The 21,313-nt window shown below is 33.8% G+C and overlaps 1 protein-coding gene across 1 annotated transcript; it reads right to left on the bottom strand.

The window, feature by feature from the left end:
• Positions 1-2,022: 2,022 nt before the first annotated feature.
• On the bottom strand, positions 2,023-21,220 carry LOC114328912 (probable ATP-dependent RNA helicase Dbp73D). Its single transcript, XM_028277899.2, has 7 exons — positions 21,076-21,220; positions 20,662-21,022; positions 18,618-19,077; positions 13,706-13,900; positions 10,537-11,011; positions 2,757-2,976; positions 2,023-2,222 (listed from the first exon to the last, which is right to left on the bottom strand). The coding sequence occupies exons 1-7, from the start codon at positions 21,096-21,098 to the stop codon at positions 2,040-2,042; spliced, it is 1,917 nt and encodes a 638-aa protein (XP_028133700.1). The 5' UTR covers positions 21,099-21,220; the 3' UTR covers positions 2,023-2,039.
• Between the last annotated feature and the right edge of the window lie 93 nt (positions 21,221-21,313).

The raw sequence follows: 21,313 nt of genomic DNA, 5'->3' as shown, positions 1-21,313 counted from the left end.
GAACCCGTGAATTTCGGGACGCTTTGATTCGTAATCGAAGCCTAGACTCACTCGTCCAATTCCACATTATTTGTCATGTGGAAAAATAGGGTAACTGAACGTTTTACTGTTTGACAGTTGTTTTGAATATAATTAAATTATGTAGTTTAAATTTTGTGGAAGAAAATATTAAAATATAGCAAAGCAGTAAGAAAACAATATATTAGATGAAGATTGGTAGAACTTTTGTTGGTAATCAAATTAAGTATGTAAATCAAAGCATTACATACCTACTAGATAAATAAATCTACGCCAAAACATAATAATTTAAAAATAAAAATCGGACCTAATTTGGGATTTCTCTCTAAAATCCCCATTCTTGAGAAAATAAATGTACAGTAGAGCGTCGATTATCCGAACGTCGATCAACCGAACGACCGCTTATTCGAACTATCGACTCCCGCGTCCCGCACTCGAATACCGAGCAAGCGTTAGTAATTGACGCTTAAAATATCTTCAATTTTCTTCAATATTGTATCCAAAAATAATTATGTTGTTGCAAAGACTGCACTTTTTTTAGTTGCTAGTTGTCATTATCAATATATAAATAAATATGTAGGTATATAAATATGGCTTTTATTCACTTGTGGATAAATATGTATGACTATAAATATGTATCAATATATTGTAGTTCGATTATCCGAACAAATCATTTTTCCGAACACCTATGTCCCCCAATTAGTTCGGATAATCGACGCTCTACTGTATTCCAACCTAATCCAAATGTATAATTACAATATGATTATAATAAAAACTACTTACCAAATTAGAATGAGTTTTCCTTGTCCAAAATAGTTCAAAAATATAGGTATATGAAAACTATTTAAAAAGGCAGTATAACTATTAACTAACTTTTGTTTGTTGTTTCTTTTCACACAAATTTTAAAACGCAACAACCATAAATAATCTAACTACAGCTGTGCCACAGCCGCCATATTGAATAATTTTTGACATGTCATTTGAACATCCAAACAAAACAAAGTTATAAAGCGCATGCGCCGGGATCATAGGTTTTAACATATAAAAATTCACCCTCATATCGCCGGTAAAGAAGTATAACTTCAAAAACTCTTATTTCTTGTGACCACCACTCCGGATTTTGATTTCGCACATTTTCGTTATACCCTATGGTCTCTTGTGCTGCATTATTCGCGGTGTGTAAGTACTTGGAGGGGATACGAGAAACGATCGTGCGCGAATAGCCGAGAAATATTGCAAATTCATATTGTCAATTGAAATTGTCAAATTGACGTATATTTCATACCTACTGTCATTGAAGAAGAAAAATTATATATTGCTCCACAATATTGATATGATATGGAATTATTATATAAAGGTAAATTTAATTAATTGTATTTTGCTTGCAGTACTGCCTTTTAATAACTAATTTTATTTACTACATACAATTGTCTACGTTTTAATAACTTAACCTGAATCTTATTTTTTCTTATTATTTTTTTGGACTATGGCCTTGACAATTATCCAGTAACCAGGACTAATATAATTGGCCAATATAATTAAAAGTGTGAGTAGAAACCAGGTGTCGCTTTGCCGAACTTGCACGGTCCCAATAGATACAGAGTATAGTTCTTCCACCGTCTATACACTTATTTTCTAATATTTTGTAACTTGTTTGTACAAAACTTAATACTACTGTTTCTATTTTGCTTGTTCTTACCTGTCATGGACGTATAAATAAAGACGTCCATGTTACCTGTATTACTGTTTTTGTTATCTTTGTTTTAATGTTTATTTCTAGTCAAATCTTCTTAGCCTCTCTTCTTAGTTGTGTAATTATTTTCGCCGCCTTCACCGCTCTACTGGATGTCTCATCAATATAGGCAGCAAGCTATATGTATTATACGGAACATATAATGCCTCGTAACGCACTCAACGTAAGCTTATAAATATATATCTCTAAACGCAGCCAAGGTGTTAATACAAAATAAAAAGAATCGAACATAACTTTAAAAAACATTTAAGTATTGAAAAATATCTCTTTATTTACTAATATTACTAGTAATTGAATTATTCCTTTTTCGCTTAATTTTCTTTGTTCGTTTAGCACTTAATGTCTTTTCCAAATCTAATTTTTCTTCATTGTCTACGACTTTTTTCAATTCTTGTAAAGATTCTTTGTACTTTTCACCGAGGGGTTCCAAATTATCTTCAGGAATAACAAGCTGTAAAATTAATCTAAATAAGTAAAACAGAATTATTTAAAAATGAGTTATACCTCGTTTTTTTAAACTAGAAGGACTAATTCAAATTTACCGCTCCGTAATGCTAGTTTGTAATTGGTCCAACCGCAGGCAAGTTTACTCCACGAAATTATGAAATTTTGACACCATTTGCATTTAAAATTCATAGGTTAAGTTATATCGGCGATTTTTTTGTTTTCTGCGTTAATCCTTTTATATAAAAAACAGTTGTTTTTAGAACTCTTTAACGATGTATTAGTATAATATAATATTTATGGATTACCGTCGAAGGCCGACATTATCAACCAAAAGAGAGGTGATTTTTCTAGTGACATTATTGGGTGTGAACCTGTCTTTTGAGTTTACTCCTCCTAGTTTAAAAAATAAGGTATCGTATTACTAATCTTCACTACAGATGAGTTTTGATAGGTAAAAAATAATATGTTAAAACTGAAAGTTAAAGAGACTTTGTATCAAATTTTGATGTAAGCAAACGAAATACTACAGCTAACTTACCTCTTGAATGTTCGTATGATTTGCTTGATTCAACATAGATTTAAACTTTGATACTTGCGGTTTATTTAATAAGGCAACAGCCAAACCAGGTTCCCCTGCTCTAGCAGTTCTACCAGCACGATGAATGTATGTCTTGAGGTATTTGGGGGCAGAATAAGAAATAACACATTGTATATGAGGAAGGTCTATTCCTCTAGCCAGGGCATCTGTACATACTAACCTAAAAATGATAAAAACTTGAAACACCTTACATGGAAGTAGATAAAAAATTCTTATACTGCCATCTCCCTACGGAGGTTGGCAATCATAACGGGTATTTTTATTTTTGAAGTTGATACTCTAAACAAATCGATCTACATTGACAGTATTCACGCAGTTTCTTCAACCAAAATTCGGTTTGAAAATCTTCCTTGAATCATTCTCTATATTATGACTCTTACAAAGAATTCAGAACATTGTATAAGAATGTTAACATTAACATTCAAGAAAAGGCAACTGCAAACCAATGCAGAAGTCTGAATGGCGACGTTCTAACAACAATTTAAGATGTATTGAAGAGATGGGTGGAATATTATTACCGGCTACTTAATATTAAGGAAGACGGAAATGATGAGGTCCACGGAACAGACGGGAGGGGGAGGAACCATCAACGATTCTTGAAGTTAAAGACGCAATAAAAAACCAGCCAGAAACAAATCGTTCTGAATAGATAATCTCCCAGCGGAACTATATTATAAAAAGGTGGCTACGATTTACGATACCATAATGACACTACAGCAAATCATAACCGAAATATGGATACAGAAATCCCTTCCCAGTTGGAATACTTTGTTACCTGACCCCGGGTCAACGAGTTAGAGACAATAATGGTAAGAATCGTTTTTTAGCCTTAAAAAACAAATAAGTCTCAATTTTAAGGTTATTTGAAAAAAGTGTAAATATAGTTATAGACATTTATATTAAAGTGGATTCGCTAATCTGAGACACAACTGTCTAGTGATGTTAGTAATTTATTTTTTGGAAAGTTAGGTTGCTAGACGTGGCTGGAAATTACTACAAAACCAAACATACCTGCTTATAGCCAATATCATTAATAGAAAACAGACATAAATAACATAAACCTTTCGCAAATCAATAATTTGTTTACACCATTATAATGCATTTATAACAAATGAGAAAATTATTTATTGTACAAAATAAAAATATTTTGAAGAAATAAATTCCACAAAATTATATGAGTTTAGTATACATTCCGACTATTTTAAATAATTCTTCTTTTTTAATGAAATATTGTTGATTTGAGCAGTTAATAGCGTGAGGTAGGAATTTTTGTGTTGTATGTTTCCTACTCTGGACCTGTCAAAATGAATCTCGGCTGAGCGAATTTACCAACTACTTTGCCATGTAACTTTTTTCGATAGGACTTGTAGTTAGAAAAAATGAAAAATAGGCACAAAATGTGTATAAGTCAAACTGTCATCATGAAACAATCATTCCAACCCTTTTCTAATTTTTCGATGCCGCCCTTGTAAAACGATTTTTCTTTATCTTCAAAATAGGTTTCAGTTTAGGCGATTACTTCCTCATCTCCTACCACGGAACATTTTTTTAGATTGGAAAAAAAGTCGTAATCGTTAGGGGGCCAGATCTGGACTACACGTGGGTGCGGAAGCAATTCAAAGCCCAATTCGTGCATTTTTGTACACGTTTTCATCCACTTGTGATAAATACGATGAATTGTCTTGGTGAAACAACAATTTTTCTTGAACAAATGAGGCCTTTTCTTTGCGATTTCGGTTTTTAAACGCTCCAATAAACCAATATAGTAGTAGCTGTTAATTGATTCTCCATATTTCAAATAGTCTATGAAAATAATTCCTTGGGGGTCCCAAAATACAGATGCCAAAACCTTTCCGGCGGTTTGTTGCGTCTTTGGTCGCTTTAGACGGCTTTATCCGGGTGTTGTCACCTAAGATGACTACAGACTTGATTCCGGAGTTAAGTGATGGATTCATGCTTATGGATCCAGATTCATCAATTCGTTGTTGTTTTTGCTGTGATGTGAGGAAACGCGGCACCCATTTGGAAAACAGCTTTCTCATACAAATGTCGGCTATTTCTGACAACTTCACTTTGCGGTTTTCCATAATAACATTTAGCATTTTTTTATGTTTTCGGGAATAACTGCATAATTTTTCTTCCGGAGGGCTCAGCATCATTGGTGCCGATATAAAGATTGTTATCGATGGAGCAGAGTCCCGGCAATATTTTTTGAGCCATTGCTCAGTTTGAGTATTTCTTCTCATCAAATAACAGTGATAAATCTTCTTCTTCTTTTACTTCTTGGAGATCTTTCGATCTGTTTAATTCTGAAGCTGCCTCTGGTTAATTTTCTGGGAGGTAGATTGCCAACTATCCCTCCATCTATGGCAATTTTTGGGAGTCTATTCTCATCCATTCGTCTTACATCGTTGTACCACATCCTCTTGCGCTGCCTTCCACATCTTACAATATCTTGAATCTTGCATTGCTCTCTAATGTCTGTATTTCTCACTCTGTCTCTTCTTGATTTCCCACTATTGTTCTTAGGGTTTTCATTTCGGCAACTCTTAACATCTGTTTCGTTTTGTTGGTGTCTTCGCGCACTTCTATGCTATATGTCATGATCGGTCGTATGCAAGTCTGGTAGATTCTAATTTTACTATCTGTGCGCATATACGGATTTGACCTGACTATCTCCCGCAGACATCCGGACAATGCAGATGCTTTGTTGATCTGACTCCTCAAGTCCTTTACTGGGTCGTGGGTGCTTGATATATCTATGCCCAGATATCTGAATTGCATCACCTCTTCTATGGGGTTGTTCTCAATCACTAACTTACATCTGAGCGGATCTTTTGCTATTGTCATACATTTAGTTTTGTTGGTAGAAATGTTCATATTTAGTTGGCGGCTTATTTGAAAGAACTGAAAGAGCTGTCTCTGAAGATCATCTTCTGATTCGGCAATAATTGCTGCATCATCTGCGTAACACACTATACCAATTATTTTGTTGCCCATTCTATATCCGAGATTAAGAGATGTTACTTTGTTTATAATTTTGTCCATGAGTAGGTTAAACAAGAAGGGGCTTAAACTGTCGCCTTGTCTAATTCCTCCCGGTGTTGGAATATTTTCAGTGAATTGGTCTTTCGCTCTAACTTTGGTTACGTTGTTGATGTTTAGGTTATGGACTATCTTTGTTATGCTGGTCGGTGTTTTATTTTCTATTAATATATTTAGAATGTCTCCCAGGCGAACTCGGTCAAACACCTTCGTCAGATCAATGAAGCAAATATACGTTGGCATGCCGAACTCTATAGCCTTTTCTTTTATTTGTTTTATTATAAATACTGCGTCTGTTATAGACCGCCCCTTTGTAATACCCGTGACTAGTTTCATCGTTGTATTTAAGAGGGTTATTCCTCTGTAGTTTTTTGGGCCAATTTTTTGTCCTTTTTTAAATATGGGGATTGTGATGCTCTTATGCCATTCCTCTGGTGTTTCTGTTTCGTTTAAGATTTTTTTAAAGAGTTGCGACACTTTACTTGCAAGTTCAGGGCCTCCATATTTTAAAAGTTCATCGGGTACCTATACCATCCGTTCCAGGTGATTAGTGACAAATCAACACACAGAAATTTCTTTGAATCCATTGTTTATAAAAATCATAAAAGTAGCGTCACTTCAAACACAGACAGTATGCTTTTGAAGGTTCGGACTACCGAAATATCAAATGGAAAATTCATCATAGTCGTCATCTCATGGTTCGGCCCGGGACTTATTGACCGACGTATTATGCTGTGTATGAATAGGATAAATGATTTACGAACTAAATCGTTATATATTATATATATATATATATATATATATATATATATATATATATATATATATATACATATATATATATACATATATATATATATATATATATATATATATATATATATATATATATATATATATATATATATATGCAAAAAGAATAAAGCTTCTAGCAAAGCTTGCTATTGCTTTTATGAATTAAAACGCCATAATACATGGCATTGGAGCACAAATTCGTCAAAACTTCCGTGATTCAACTGGTACCAATAGACTGATATATCGATATTTCAAGGTCTCCCTCTCATCAGTCAGTCGAGCTGGTACTACAAATTAAATCACGGAAGTTTCTCTGAACGTCTCCAAAAATTTCGCCACTCTAGTGGCAGCTTACAGAGGCGCCATCTCTTTTGATGGCAGGGAACGAAGACGATTTAATAATACCATCTCCTATCCTCTGAGCTATCGGAATGTGCAAAAAGAATAAAGCTTCTAGCAAAGCTTGCTATTGCTTTTATGAATTAAAACGCCATAATACATGGCATTGGAGCACAAATTCGTCAAAACTTCCGTGATTCAACTGGTACCAATAGACTGATATATCGATATTTCAAGGTCTCCCTCTCATCAGTCAGTCGAGCTGGTACTACAAATTAAATCACGGAAGTTTCTCTGAACGTCTCCAAAAATTTCGCCACTCTAGTGGCAGCTTACAGAGGCGCCATCTCTTTTGATGGCAGGGAACGAAGATGTTTTAATAATACCATCTCCTATCCTCTGGATAGAAGCTAGAAGCTTTATTCTTTTTGCACATTCCGATAGCTCAGAGGATAGGAGATGGTATTATTAAATCGTCTTCGTTCCCTGCCATCAAAAGAGATGGCGCCTCTGTAAGCTGCCACTAGAGTGGCGAAATTTTTGGAGACGTTCAGAGAAACTTCCGTGATTTAATTTGTAGTACCAGCTCGACTGACTGATGAGAGGGAGACCTTGAAATATCGATATATCAGTCTATTGGTACCAGTTGAATCACGGAAGTTTTGACGAATTTGTGCTCCAATGCCATGTATTATGGCGTTTTAATTCATAAAAGCAATAGCAAGCTTTGCTAGAAGCTTTATTCTTTTTGCACATTCCGATCATAGAGTTAAATATTAGCATAGAGAGAGTGTCATTCAGAGCGAAGTGACGACACCATCTTTTTTATTTGGATTAGTGCTGTTTCACTCTTACGCATAGTAAAGCTGCTACAGTTGTCCTCCTCTTCCGTGCCTATATTCACACTGAATGTGATTATAGATTCTCGATACAATGTGTTAGAAGGAGATGCAGCAAACCAGTCCCTGAGATCTTGTCGTCAGGAAGCGCGGAAGGTAGGCTCCCTCTATGTTAATATATACCTCTATGATTCCGATAGCTCAGAGGATAGGAGATGGTATTATTAAATCGTCTTCGTTCCCTGCCATCAAAAGAGATGGCGCCTCTGTAAGCTGCCACTAAAATGGCGAAATTTTTGGAGACGTTCAGAGAAACTTCCGTGATTTAATTTGTAGTACCAGCTCGACTGACTGATGAGAGGGAGACCTTGAAATATCGATATATCAGTCTATTGGTACCAGTTGAATCACGGAAGTTTTGACGAATTTGTGCTCCAATGCCATGTATTATGGCGTTTTAATTCATAAAAGCAATAGCAAGCTTTGCTAGAAGCTTTATTCTTTTTGCACATTCCGATAGCTCAGAGGATAGGAGATGGTATTATTAAATCGTCTTCGTTCCCTGCCATCAAAAGAGATGGCGCCTCTGTAAGCTGCCACTAGAGTGGCGAAATTTTTGGAGACGTTCAGAGAAACTTCCGTGATTTAATTTGTAGTACCAGCTCGACTGACTGATGAGAGGGAGACCTTGAAATATCGATATATCAGTCTATTGGTACCAGTTGAATCACGGAAGTTTTGACGAATTTGTGCTCCAATGCCATGTATTATGGCGATTCATATATATATATATATATATATATATATATATATATATATATATATATATATATATATATATATATATAGAAGTGTTGAGTCTATGTCGACTTTCTGCTATCTAGTCAATACATTGTATTACTTTAAAATGTAGGCGACATGGTAATAAACATTTCTTTGTTGAATGTGTTTTTGTCTCGGAGAGAAATAAAATTACACCTGCCTCGGATGTCACCAAAACTGGCTCCTAACATCAGAAATCTATATACACAGAGCGGCAAAATTAACGGAGCACCTTAAAAATGGAACATGTTAGATGTCTCGAATTTCTTAAACCTGTTGTCCGATTTGAGTGATTTTTTTAGTATGTTATAGCCTTATTATTTAAGAAAATCGATGTAATGATATTGTTGCTAGACAGGTAAGTGTCATTTTATACCGGGTATAACAATCATCTGTGTCTTTTCCTTAAAGTTCGGAAGACCCTGTTTATATTTATATAAAATATTGAAATTAAAACTCAATTGTAGCCTTAGGCTTTCTTAACATTTTTGTTTTTAATTCATTCGCTTTTTATAATCCATATAATCTGATGAACTTACTAGCTTTGAACAAACCGTCAATCTTTAGGATTCTTCTAGATTATGTTAAGTCGTGTAAATTGAAACTTTAGATTATAAAATTAGACGTGCAAATTAATAATACACCGTATCCCTACTTAGTCTGTGATTAGTCACCCTGAATGACCTGGGTGTGAAAAGTTTTTTTTTCCTTCCCTATCCTGGATTGTTTTTGTAATGGATTCGGAGATGGATTCGTAATGGTCTTGGTGTATGGTTAGGCGTCGATTTTAAGAAGTGTTGCTGGCTAAATGGGCGCAGTTCCCAAAGGCCATAAAAGAAGAAGAAGAAAAAAATGAATTCGCTTATGTTCGATAATAAAAGAGATATGTACTTTTATATTACAATATTATTTGGTGTTGACCAATATCATTCCAAAACTCGAGAGCTACTGTTTCTACCTCTTATGAGGTTCTAGGTGACAAACGCTGTCGTAGTCTTCTGCCAATTATGTCACACAAACGTTCGATCGGGTTAAGAGCTAAACTACTATCCGATGGCCAATTCAAAGTCCGAAGATTTACCTGTTGTAAATATTCGATTACAGTTTGTAAACGTGAGGTCTTGAATTATCGTGCATTAGCAAAAAATTGTTACCGATATAAGGAGCCGATAGCATGGTAGCTAAGTCCTTCGCTATGTGAGATCACTGCTTGAACACACTCATCGGGAGTCAAATTCCTTGTAGCGCGTTCAATTTCCACCAAACAACAACAAAAATACGGACTTAACTGAAACTTTAAATAATAAATCTGCTAATTTTCACAGCAAATCAGACACTTTTTGACTATTAACAATTTGACATCTACTAAATTGGTAATTGCTCATAGCCTACTCTAGGCTTGTCTATTAAATTAAGCAGAAAATGAAGATTTATTGATGAAAAACGTGGCTAGTTGTTAACGTACCTAACTTTTTTATTATCCAACATAAGCAAATGAGTCAAAAAAGAAAATGTTAATAAAGCCTAGGGCTACAATTGAGTTTGAATTTCAATATTTTATATCTGCTAGAATATTCCACAGGGTGTTCCGAAGTTTAAGGAAAAACACAGTATGACATTTACCTGTCTAGCAACAATATTATTACATCGATTTTCTTAAATAATAAGGCTGCAACATACTAAAAAAATCACTCAAATCGGACAACAGGTTTAGGAAATTCGAGACATCTAACATGTCCCATTTTTGAGGAGTTCCGTCAATTTTGCCCTATATGTATTATTTTAAAATCAAAAAGTGTACTTAAACAAACGGTTGCGTGTTGAACCAGTTTGACTACATAATATTTTAAAAATATTAATGTTTGTTCAATGATACTTACAAATCAATATCACCTGCTGCAAACTTTTCAATAAGTTTTGATCTGTTCTTTCCTTGTAGATTAGAAGATATTTCATCGACCTTTAATTCCTCTTTAAACAGAGATTTTAATAAAATTGCTAGCCTATGCGCACTTTCGACAGAGTGCGTAAAGACGATAGAGTTCGTTAATTTCTCCAATTTGATTAGTTCGTACAAAAACAGCGGCTTTAACTCCGCACTTGTAACAACGTATTTTTCAGTTAATTCTTTCGGAGTTGTGTACTTTCCTATGAAAGTATCTGCAACGGAAGTTGGGGCAGCTTCTGCATTGTCAGTTTCTACAATTGAAGTAAAGAGTTTGGGCTGAAATAGGGAAAGTTTCTGTAATTTTTCCGGATCTTGTGACAATGTAGCTGAGAATAGGAGTTTCTGTGGAGGCCGTGCTTGTTCTAAAGTACAGAGGTTGAGAACTTTTCTCGTTTGTCCATTAGTTGCTGAAAATATATGAATATATTTAATATACAACACAAAAGCCTTTTCAAAAATTAAATAAAAAATTTAAACTTAAAGTCAAACAATAGGAATGCATGTCATAGATTTAATGACATCATCATAACCCACCAGTACAAGTACAAACTTGACGACAAACAAATGCAACAAATTTTTCCTCATATATTAGTTTTTTGGCTACCGTTAGGTTTAGCAGGAAAGTGCTGTTGCCGAATAAAAACATATGTGTATTTACCAAAGCAGCTACCGGCTACGCTGTTTCTCTTTGTCTTTAAGAGTGTGAAACAAAGATAACTATAATATAAGTGTCAAAGTCATGTTGCAATATAGAAGGTTATGTAAGCTTTTTGTTTGTTTTTTTCTTCTTCTTTTATGGCCTTTGGGAGCTGTATCCATTTAGCCAGCAACATTTCTTAAAATTAACGCCTAACTAAACCTACCATATAACAAAACTATTACAAACCTAATCGACCAATCAAGGATAGGGAAGACAAAGGGTTAAAATCAATTACTTTTAATGGGAAATAAGCCACAATTTTACCAAAAAAATGATTTTATCAACGTTTCGACGCCCAAGTCAAAATAATATTTTATATTTTGTTGTCAAAATACAAAATAATATTTTATATTTTGACAACGACACCCGACTTAGGCGTCGAAACGTTAATAAAATCTTTTTTTTTGGTAAAATTGTGGCTTATTTCCCATTAAAAGTAATTGATTATAAAAATGCCACAAGAAAATAGCTTCAGAACAACATAAAGGGTTAAAAAATAAACTGTCGTTAAAATATAAACTAAATAAATAAAATATAATTTGAAAACAGTAATTTGACATTACATTTAACCTCCAATATTATGGACGGACGTCAGTTACCATTTACAATCTCACCAAATATAATAATGACGTCATATAAACTCGTCAGTAATTCTACCCAATGAAATGTTCGCTGTAATAGAAATGGCATGTCAAAAAATCTTTTTATTAAAATTATTCCCTATTAGGTCTGGATCCCGCGTATGAAAAAAAAGTTGATTAATAGCAAGCTGAAAATTTGTTAATAGCTTAAGGGTGTCAAGTCGGACAAACTTTGATATATGGAAACACTGGAACAGGGTAAGTTTTAATTGTGGAACAGGTTAAAAATTTGGAACGGTAAGACCACGAAAACGGCATATGTATTTTGTCCGACAGAACAAACTTAAACTCTCCGAACATAGATTAAACTCTCATGCAAAAATCAGACTGTTATTTATCACGAATTGGGCGTTTTAATGAGTGGAACATGTAGAATATGTCAAATGACAGGAATTATGACAGGTGATAAATAGCATTCTGATTTTTGCATGAGAGTTTAATCTCTGTTCGGAGAGTTTAAGTCTATTCTGTCGGACAAAATAAATGTGCCGTTTTCGTGGTCTGACTGTTCCAAATTTTTAACCTGTTCCACAATTAAAACTTCCCCTGTTCCAGTGTTCCCATATATCAAAGTTTATCCGACTAGACACCCTTAAGCTATTAACAAATTTTCAGCTTGCTATTAATCAACTTTTTTTTCATACGCGGGATCCAGACCTATATATATTTTTTCAAATTTAGAATATGGCAACAAGGGGAAAATTACGTGCATTTCGTTTGACTTTTCCTATATATTGATTATTTTTTAATGATTATAATTTCCAATCGTGCAGTAAGATTTTTCATCGCGTGTTTAATTCTGTCCAATCAGATTATTATTATACCGGAAATAATCTACTTACAAATATTATACTGGGAATAAAGTTTTAAGTATTTTATTTCTGTTTAACTACAACGAGTTTCCAGAGTTACATCTCCAGCTGAGCCCGAAGATTAGACACCTAGTTTTGGCAACTGTCACATTTAAGAAAATGAACCATAATACACTTTTAGTTCTGGATCTAATGTCAAATTGTTACGAGGAAATCGACAATTTTAAGCGCTCGAGTGTACTTCGGTCAGATTATTTCATCAATAAAACTGTATTTATAAATAATTTTAACTAATATTTTATCGATATCTTCGTCTGAATATTTGCTAAACTGCGCTGTTCACTTTAACAAATTGAAAAACATTAATTGTGATAAATGTCACTGAATGTTTATTTACAAAGACTTGAATTTTGTATGTAAGTTTAAAAAATAATCTGTCGAATATCACACGATAGTAAGAATAAATAAGAAACTAATGCTCCAATTTCCTTCGGGCTCTCGTGATTATTGTCAGGCAACAAGTTTTCGAAAAATTGTCACATTATTGTCAATTTATCTCTCTCGTGATATTAATGTTGATTATTTCATTCATAGGAGATTCTGACCAATAGAAAGCTACAGACATGCAAATTAAGGTGATAATTTTTGATAATCTCCCGTCGTTAAGCATGTTACGTCAGATGCCCTTCGTTGCTACGAAAAAATACATTCAGTGACATTAATGACAAATGTTTTAAAAATTATAAAAGTGATGACTTTCAACCGCCAAATACATATTTATAACAACTGTGTGTAATTTCACTAATTGGTACTTACATATATAAATTACAATAAAATTTTGGTTTTGAACAGTTTTATTCATGAAATAATCGCAACAAATTGCACTCGAACTCTAAAATTAATATAGAATTTTAGAGCTCTTGTGCAATTACTACTGATAATACTAACCCTCTTGATAAATATGTTTTTCCAAGTGATACAGCCAATCGTTCTGAACATTTTCAAGCACTCTATCTGCCTCATCGATAACTAAAAACTCCAAATTTCGTAAACTAAATCCTTTAGTTACTTTTAAGTGATCTACAAGTCTTCCAGCTGTACATACCAAGATATCAATTTTACTGACTGCTCCGAAAGCTTTATCTGCAAAAAGTCACGTTAAATAGCAAGAAAGGTTATAGACCTTATTATTATTTTAGACAAGAAAACAATTGTAGAAAGCAGTATATAGAAGCGTGTACAGTAATTAGCGCGCTAATAACCGGCAAAATAACGCAAAAGATGAAAAACATAATACATTGTGAAATAAAAAAAGATGAAACTAGTAGAGGTGGAAATTATCGATACGAACGTATAAATTAAAATTACATTACATAGTTTCCCACCTTTAGACGTCTGTGACCACAAACCATACATACTTTAGGGATCGCGGACGTTTCCCCAACTGTCATCAATACGACTAACTTCACGCGTAACTTTGATATGAGAATTATAAAAAAATATACATTGAAATCCAGATCCCGTAATTCTATAAGCGTGATAAAGTGAGTACAAAGACATACATATTTCTTTTTTTGTAATTACAGCTTCAATTTACCGTACACTTCTCGTAGACTCTGCCGATAAGGTAGAGTCGTGTTGGGGAAAAGTCGCGCGCTCATTCGCGATGAAAAACAAAGTAGCTGACCTCTGGTGGAATAAATTTAAACTACTATAAGTGGTATAAACAAACCAAAAAATTGTTGATTTGAATGGAATTTGGTCACTATTAAGAAACTTTTAGTATATTTGAGCATTATGAGTACAATAAAATATTTTAAATCAAATCGGTATCGTTCTATTCCTCAATTGAATGTTTGTTTATACCATTTATATCGGCCATTTTCTTGCATTCGACCTGCCCTCTATAGTCCGTTTCAATCGCGAATACTTTAGACCTTTCACGTAAATGGTCAAGGTCAAGACAGCAAATTAGTTACCTTTCCAATCCAGAGACGTCTCCTTCAGTCAATTTTCTTGCCACATTTGGGAATTGACAATTAAATTAATGGATTACAATTTGTGGCTTATAATTATTATAGTAGTGTTACGGTTTTAATCACAACTTTAATCAACTTTATTAACCTTCTCTGCGTTTTTATGAGTAGAATTTTTAGTTTACTCTAAGCATTGGATCATCCCGTGCTGTGTTTCTCCACATGTAAAAAAAAAACAATTTAATGGAGAATAAAATATTGAATTGTCTTTATGTTGTTTTAATTTCCTGCGAAATTTCATCAAAAATCCCAAAATTTGTAGTTTGAAATTCCCGCGTAACTATAATTTGTCAATTTAGTTCCCTTTCCAATCAAGATGGCGTTAATTTGATCCTAAAGATTAACATGGTCGTGGAACCTCTAGAGCAGGCCTGTCCAACATACGGCCCCCGGGCCACAATGCGGCCCGCGTAGGCCCTTCATCCGGCCCGCGAGTCCCTTCTCACCGAACCCACACCCACGCAGAGCCACAGAGCTCACGCACATCCAGTGATGCCACAGCTACCGATTTTTCGGTAGATCTACCTGAAATGTCCGAAAACCTGTAAAATCTACCGTTCTACCGAAATCTCCTTTTTTCTACCGCAAAAACAAAATTATTACAAAATTTCTTTAGCGGATAGATTTGGCAACAGAGTTTGGTTAATTTTCAAGAATTTTTGAATCACTTTACTTAAATAGCTTGTAACACATGCGAGCCAGGCAGCAGATATCAGATACGGATTTAAGCGTCGTTTAAACACAACGATAAGTCACAGCAACTAGTTGTGATGACAAGTTGAAACACTGTTTAGACGCTGCGATTCAATTGCGATACCACCTTCAACCCAACTCCAACTTTGATAAGTTGTGCGATGCACCGTTTAAGGGTCGTTTAAACACAGCGATAAATCAAACAACTTATCAAGGTCAATCGAGTTGTTGCAACTTATCATTGTGTGTAAACGGTGCATCGCACAACTTATCAAAGTTGGAGTTGGGTTGAAGGTGGTATCGCATTGAATCGCAGCGTCTAAACAGCGTTTCAACTTGTCATCACAACTAGTTGCTGTGACTTATCGTTGTGTTTAAACGACGCTTAACACATAATGATAAGTTGCAACAACTCGATTGACCTTGATAAGTTGTTTGATTTATCAAACGACCCTTAATACTTTTATGACCACTGACCAGTCCTTTGTGCTTTTATAAATACGATTTTGGGGGTAAAATGTATCTACCTGAATGAGTGAATAGTGAAGGATTGTGGCTTATTTTGATATAGAAGATAATTCCAAACTAAAAATAGTATTTACTATTAAAACCTTAAACAGGAGAAACTTCTGTACCTGTACCTTTTAACGTTATTATTTATACTCGCGTATAAATTCAATTTGTTATTGATTGATTTTCTTTTGTTTGTATATAAAAAATACCTAGGTATTTGAAATAAAGATATCCAACTTATTTACTTTTTTTTTCTAGGTACTTATATTATAAGTACCTACTTCCTATTTAACCTACTTATCTACTTAAGTTACTGTTTTTTACTAAAAAAAGGTAGTTTATCTTTCAATACTTGCTGCCCATACTTAAAGTATCACTTTTTTGCAATGTAATAGCAAAAAAAGCAAAAAATAAAGACTACCGAAATTTGACGATTTCTACCTAAAAAAATCTACCGCAATTTGATGGATTCTACCTGAAAATTAGCAGCAGCCTACCGAAATTTTGTCCAAGACCTGTGGCAACACTGCGCACATCCATCCATCCAATAGTCAGTCGGCCCGCTACAGTTACAAAATTACAAATCCGGCCCTCCACAAAATTATGTTGGACAGGCCTGCTCTAGAGTATTGTTACAAAACTGACTTTTCTATGATCTTTTAGGCACTAATGTTTAGTTTTAGTTGACTTTTATTTATTTTTAATAACTTACTTCTAAACAAATGAAAAACACTGAATTTAAATCTTTTATTTTACAAATTACGATATCTAATTTATTTATTACACCAAATCTACTAATTTATCTAATTAAAATTATACCGCGCCCGTTACATATTAAAGTACACCGACGGTTTCAAATTCACAACTAACTCTCTGCTTAAAAATCATGCGCTTATATAGATACGGTTCTGCTTCGAGAATCAACCGTCGAACATTTCGAACGCCTGGAACAGGTTTCTCGAAAATTCTCGCTTAGCGGAGAAATTACTTGTCGATGACGCGGCCCTGTTGTTTGTTTACTGCTAGGGGCAGAGCCGGTCTCAGTTATAAATTCGTCACAGTATGTATGGTTTGTGTCTGTGACAACAGTATTTTATAAAATTCTCCTGTCACAGTGACAGTTGTCATACTCCTCCGATACGTCTAAAGGTCAGAAACTATGTAGTGTAATGTTAATTTATACGTTTATATCAATAATTTCCAACTCTACTAGTTTCATCTCTTTTTACTTCACAATGTATTATGTTTTCCATCTTTTGCGTTATTTTGCCGGTTACTAGCGCGCTCATCACTGTAGAAAATAATAAAAAAAAATCACATAAAGTCGGGACCATTCCACAGAAATCAAACGTAGGATAGAGAAAGCAAGATCTGCATTTCAAAAAATGGATAAATTATTCAAATGTCATGATTTATCAATAGCCATAAAAATCAGGTTACTGCGATGTTATATCTTTGCTATACTGTTGTACGGAGTTAAGTTGTGCACTCTCAAAAGAAAAAGAGCTGATAAAAAGCCAAAATCGAACACCTCAGTCACATCATGAGGAATAGCGAAAGATGTGGACTGCTGCAACTAATCTTGCAGGGAAATGTATGTATGTGGTTCAACACAACAACCACAAATATTTTTAGAGCATCAGTGTGCAAAGTACAGATTGTCATGGTAGTCGCCAACATCCAAAATGGATAGGCACTACAATAAGAAGAAAACGAAAATACATCACTTTACAGTTAATGAATAAGTAAATAAAATTTCAACAGATCTACTGAAATTATTACCGCAGTTATTGTTTGCTTTGCATTTCAGGATGGTCAGGGAGACCTGTGATAGCCTCTAACGAAGCTGTTTCTGTACTATTCAAGGCTCCTGTTACATTTAGATGCACTTGTATTGGGGTGGTGAGAGAGGTCACAAAGATTGCAAAGCTGTCTTTTTTCACCAAATTAACTATCAGTCAACCCATTCAACCCCCCAGGTTTTACCTAAAACACGTCTATAGTTCCAGAAGAGTCACTTAGCTCTGTTGGTTATATTGTTAATATGAGTGGACCAATCGAGTTTGGAATACAGGGTTACCCCTAGATACTTGACCTCATTGGTCCTTTCCAGTTCCTTTCCAAATAATTTCTGCTCACTCAGTCCAGTAAGCTTTCTCTTATTAGCCAAGGCTACCAGTTTAGTTTTGGAATAGTTCACGGAGAGATTCTCCTTCAGACACTAGTTCTGTATGTAATGGAAGGCATACCTACATGTTGATAACATAATACTTTATGTTTTGTCAATATTTTTGACTCATCATTTTTGTATTTGTTTTTGTAGTTTTATGTAAATAAATCTTTTAGAGATAAAAGTGGGCATGTATAACTTTTATCTGTACTATTTAAGTAAGGCAAGAAGACGATTGGAAGGATTGAAGGACCGATTTTGTGCCTATTGTACCCAAAAAATATTTGGCTTTAGGCCAAAATACCCAATTAGCTGAAGACTGGTTGGCAAGAATTAGGGTAGAGAAACTACCTTGAACAAGAGAACTAAGAGAACAAAACTTGAGTAAGAAAAATGATCACATAATTAATGTTAGTTAATTTTAGTTTAAAGGAATCCATATACTTACTCTCAATGATCAACTGTGATTGTTCTACAGCAAAAGAGTTAGTTCCACTTATTAAACACACATCTATATTTGTATCCTGGGAATAGGTTTTAAATGTCTTAAACACCTGCGTAGCCAAGTCCTGTGTTGGTAAAATGACCAAAGCTCTTATTCTCTTCACAGTGTACTTTTTTAATGCTTGAACAATAGGTAAAACATATGCTAATGTTTTACCACTTCCAGTTGGGGCTGATACACAAATATCTCTAGGGAATATCACATCAGAATGTCTAGAAGTTTCTAGTAGCCATGGAATTACTTCTGCTTGAACAGGGAAGAAATATTGTATATTATTTGCTTTGAGTAATTTACGAATTCCTTTGTCTAATTGTTTTAGATCAGAAACTTTGGTTTGTAGGTCTTGTAAGTTTACTGATATAACTGTTGGATTTGATAACCATGATGGAAGAACTCTTTTTACCTAAAAAAAGTGTAAAAACCTTGTGAGGAAATGTCTTGATAAAAAGTTAATTGTGAAGTTGTTGTTGTTTGTTTGGGTTTATATGACTGCGGACACTAAAATTGTGAAGTTATACTGGTATATCCCATAAATATTTAAATATTCTGCCATTCTCCTCTAAAAATATACTTCTACATAATACAGTAAGTGCTCGATATAACAAACTAATTGGGAGGACTGGGTATCCGTTAAAGCCGAAAGTCCATATATAAAAATACGTTTAAAATAAATCAGACTATTTAGAAATGTGTCCTCAATATGCTATAATAAAATACAGCGTTTGGAGTTCACAGGGACCTCTTTGTTGTGCAATGTATATTGGTATGGGCAGAGTCTAATAGGGTAAGTATGTATAATATTAACAGGACATTTAAATTTTTTTTAAATTCATCAAATTTTTTGTCCGTTATATTAAGATTTTACTGTAATATATTTATAACGTTGCTGAATGATCATCCTGAACTTTTGCTGGTTCTTCTGCACTTTCGTAGAATCTGCATATTACTCTATACCTCAATCCAGTAAAAAACCTATGACTACTCAGTTTGTTAACTGAACTGTTCTGTTTGTTATACATTTTTGGCAAATCATGTTTTTCCATTAAACTAACGCTATTATTGTTTAGAAGGTACTGCCAAAGTGTAGTAAGTCTATACATATTATGTTTAAAGTAATTCTAGGCTTACTATACTTTGGCAGTACCAATAATAGCGTTAGATTAACGGAAAAACATAATTCGCCTAAAAGTCACGTTACTTTGCCAAAAATATATCGATATGATAGTAACTCATATAAGTGCCTGAAATGCATAACTTTTCATTTATAATAATAAATAATAAAAATAGTACAACTTAAGGGCATAGGCGCAAAATGTCGCCTGTCAAAATACTGAGAAAACTAATAAGTACTTTTAAAAAATTTAAACGCAGAATGAAAGATTGCATTATTACTGTGGGCCGAAATTGCCTTAGAATAAGAAAAAAGTTTCGTTTGAATGAGATGTTTGAAATTAAAAGTCACGCTAAAGTTTGTCTTTTTTTCACCCCTGTAACTGATTAAAATAAACAGAAGTTTTCAGGGACTTTCGGCCCTCGTTAAAAACGTAATCTTTCATTCTGCGTTTAAATTTTTCAAAAATACTCATTAGTTTTGTCAGAATTTGAAAAAAATGAATACATTTAAAACACATTGAACATTTTGACAGGCGACATTTTGCGCCTAGTCCCTTAAACAGAAATGAAGGAAACAACTTAAACTGATATTATAAGAAATGTACTGTACACTCACTTAACATAATCAAATTAGTTATACAAACAGAGACATGCAGCCTGAGAGACTGGTAAAAACTGAATTTTTATGATAACTTTGTAAGGAGTGAATATTTCTCCATCCAAATCAGGCAAATGGTAAGCAACCAACAGTATTAGAAATATATGATGCCAGTGGGTGGAGTTGTTCACAATGATCTTTACAATATGTTAGTGCTATAGTCTGTCAGATGGCACGTCTCCGGTTAAGGGTTAATAAACACTTCAAATTACTTACTTTAACTTTATTTGCAACATTTTCTGCACCTAGAACCGTAAATCCTTCCAGTGATTCTGGTCCTAATTTGCGTTTTTTGTGTTTTGATTCGTCAATATTATCACTGGTTTGTGTAATAACTAAATTTTCTACAGTTTTATCCAGAAAATCATCATTTATATTATCAGGAACTTTTATGATAGAAGCTTTTATTTTTCGTTTGATTTCCCTTGATTGTAATGTTCGCTGTTTGGCTTGTTTAACTTGAGATATCTTTTCTTTCTGTTTTTGACGTAACTTTTTATTTTTCTGAATCTTCTTGAGGACCTTATCTAATTTATCCTGTTCGTTATGAATTTCTTCTTGCTGTCCATCATCATGCCTTAAAAATACAGTTTTTGTTTCACTGTAATAATAACTGATAGTATAACTTACCTGTTAACAACAAACAGTTCCATATTATTCAATATTTATAAAAAAATTTAAAATTTTGAGAAATAAAATATGTAAACTTAACCTCACAAAAACATGTTGTTTTAGCTGTCGCTGTCATTTAACAATTTAACTTGACAAATAATCAAGCACATTCTGACGTAGCGTAACGATGATGCATTTCCGCTTAATTTACAGCTAAAAAGAAAACAATAATTAAGATTTCTTTCAAAAACAAATT

Source organism: Diabrotica virgifera, chromosome 8, assembly GCF_917563875.1.
Source record: "Diabrotica virgifera virgifera chromosome 8, PGI_DIABVI_V3a".
In the NCBI taxonomy this organism is placed as follows: Eukaryota; Metazoa; Arthropoda; class Insecta; order Coleoptera; family Chrysomelidae; genus Diabrotica; species Diabrotica virgifera.
Note: the sequence above shows the minus strand (reverse complement) of the source record. Positions and strands in the feature narration are given on the sequence as shown.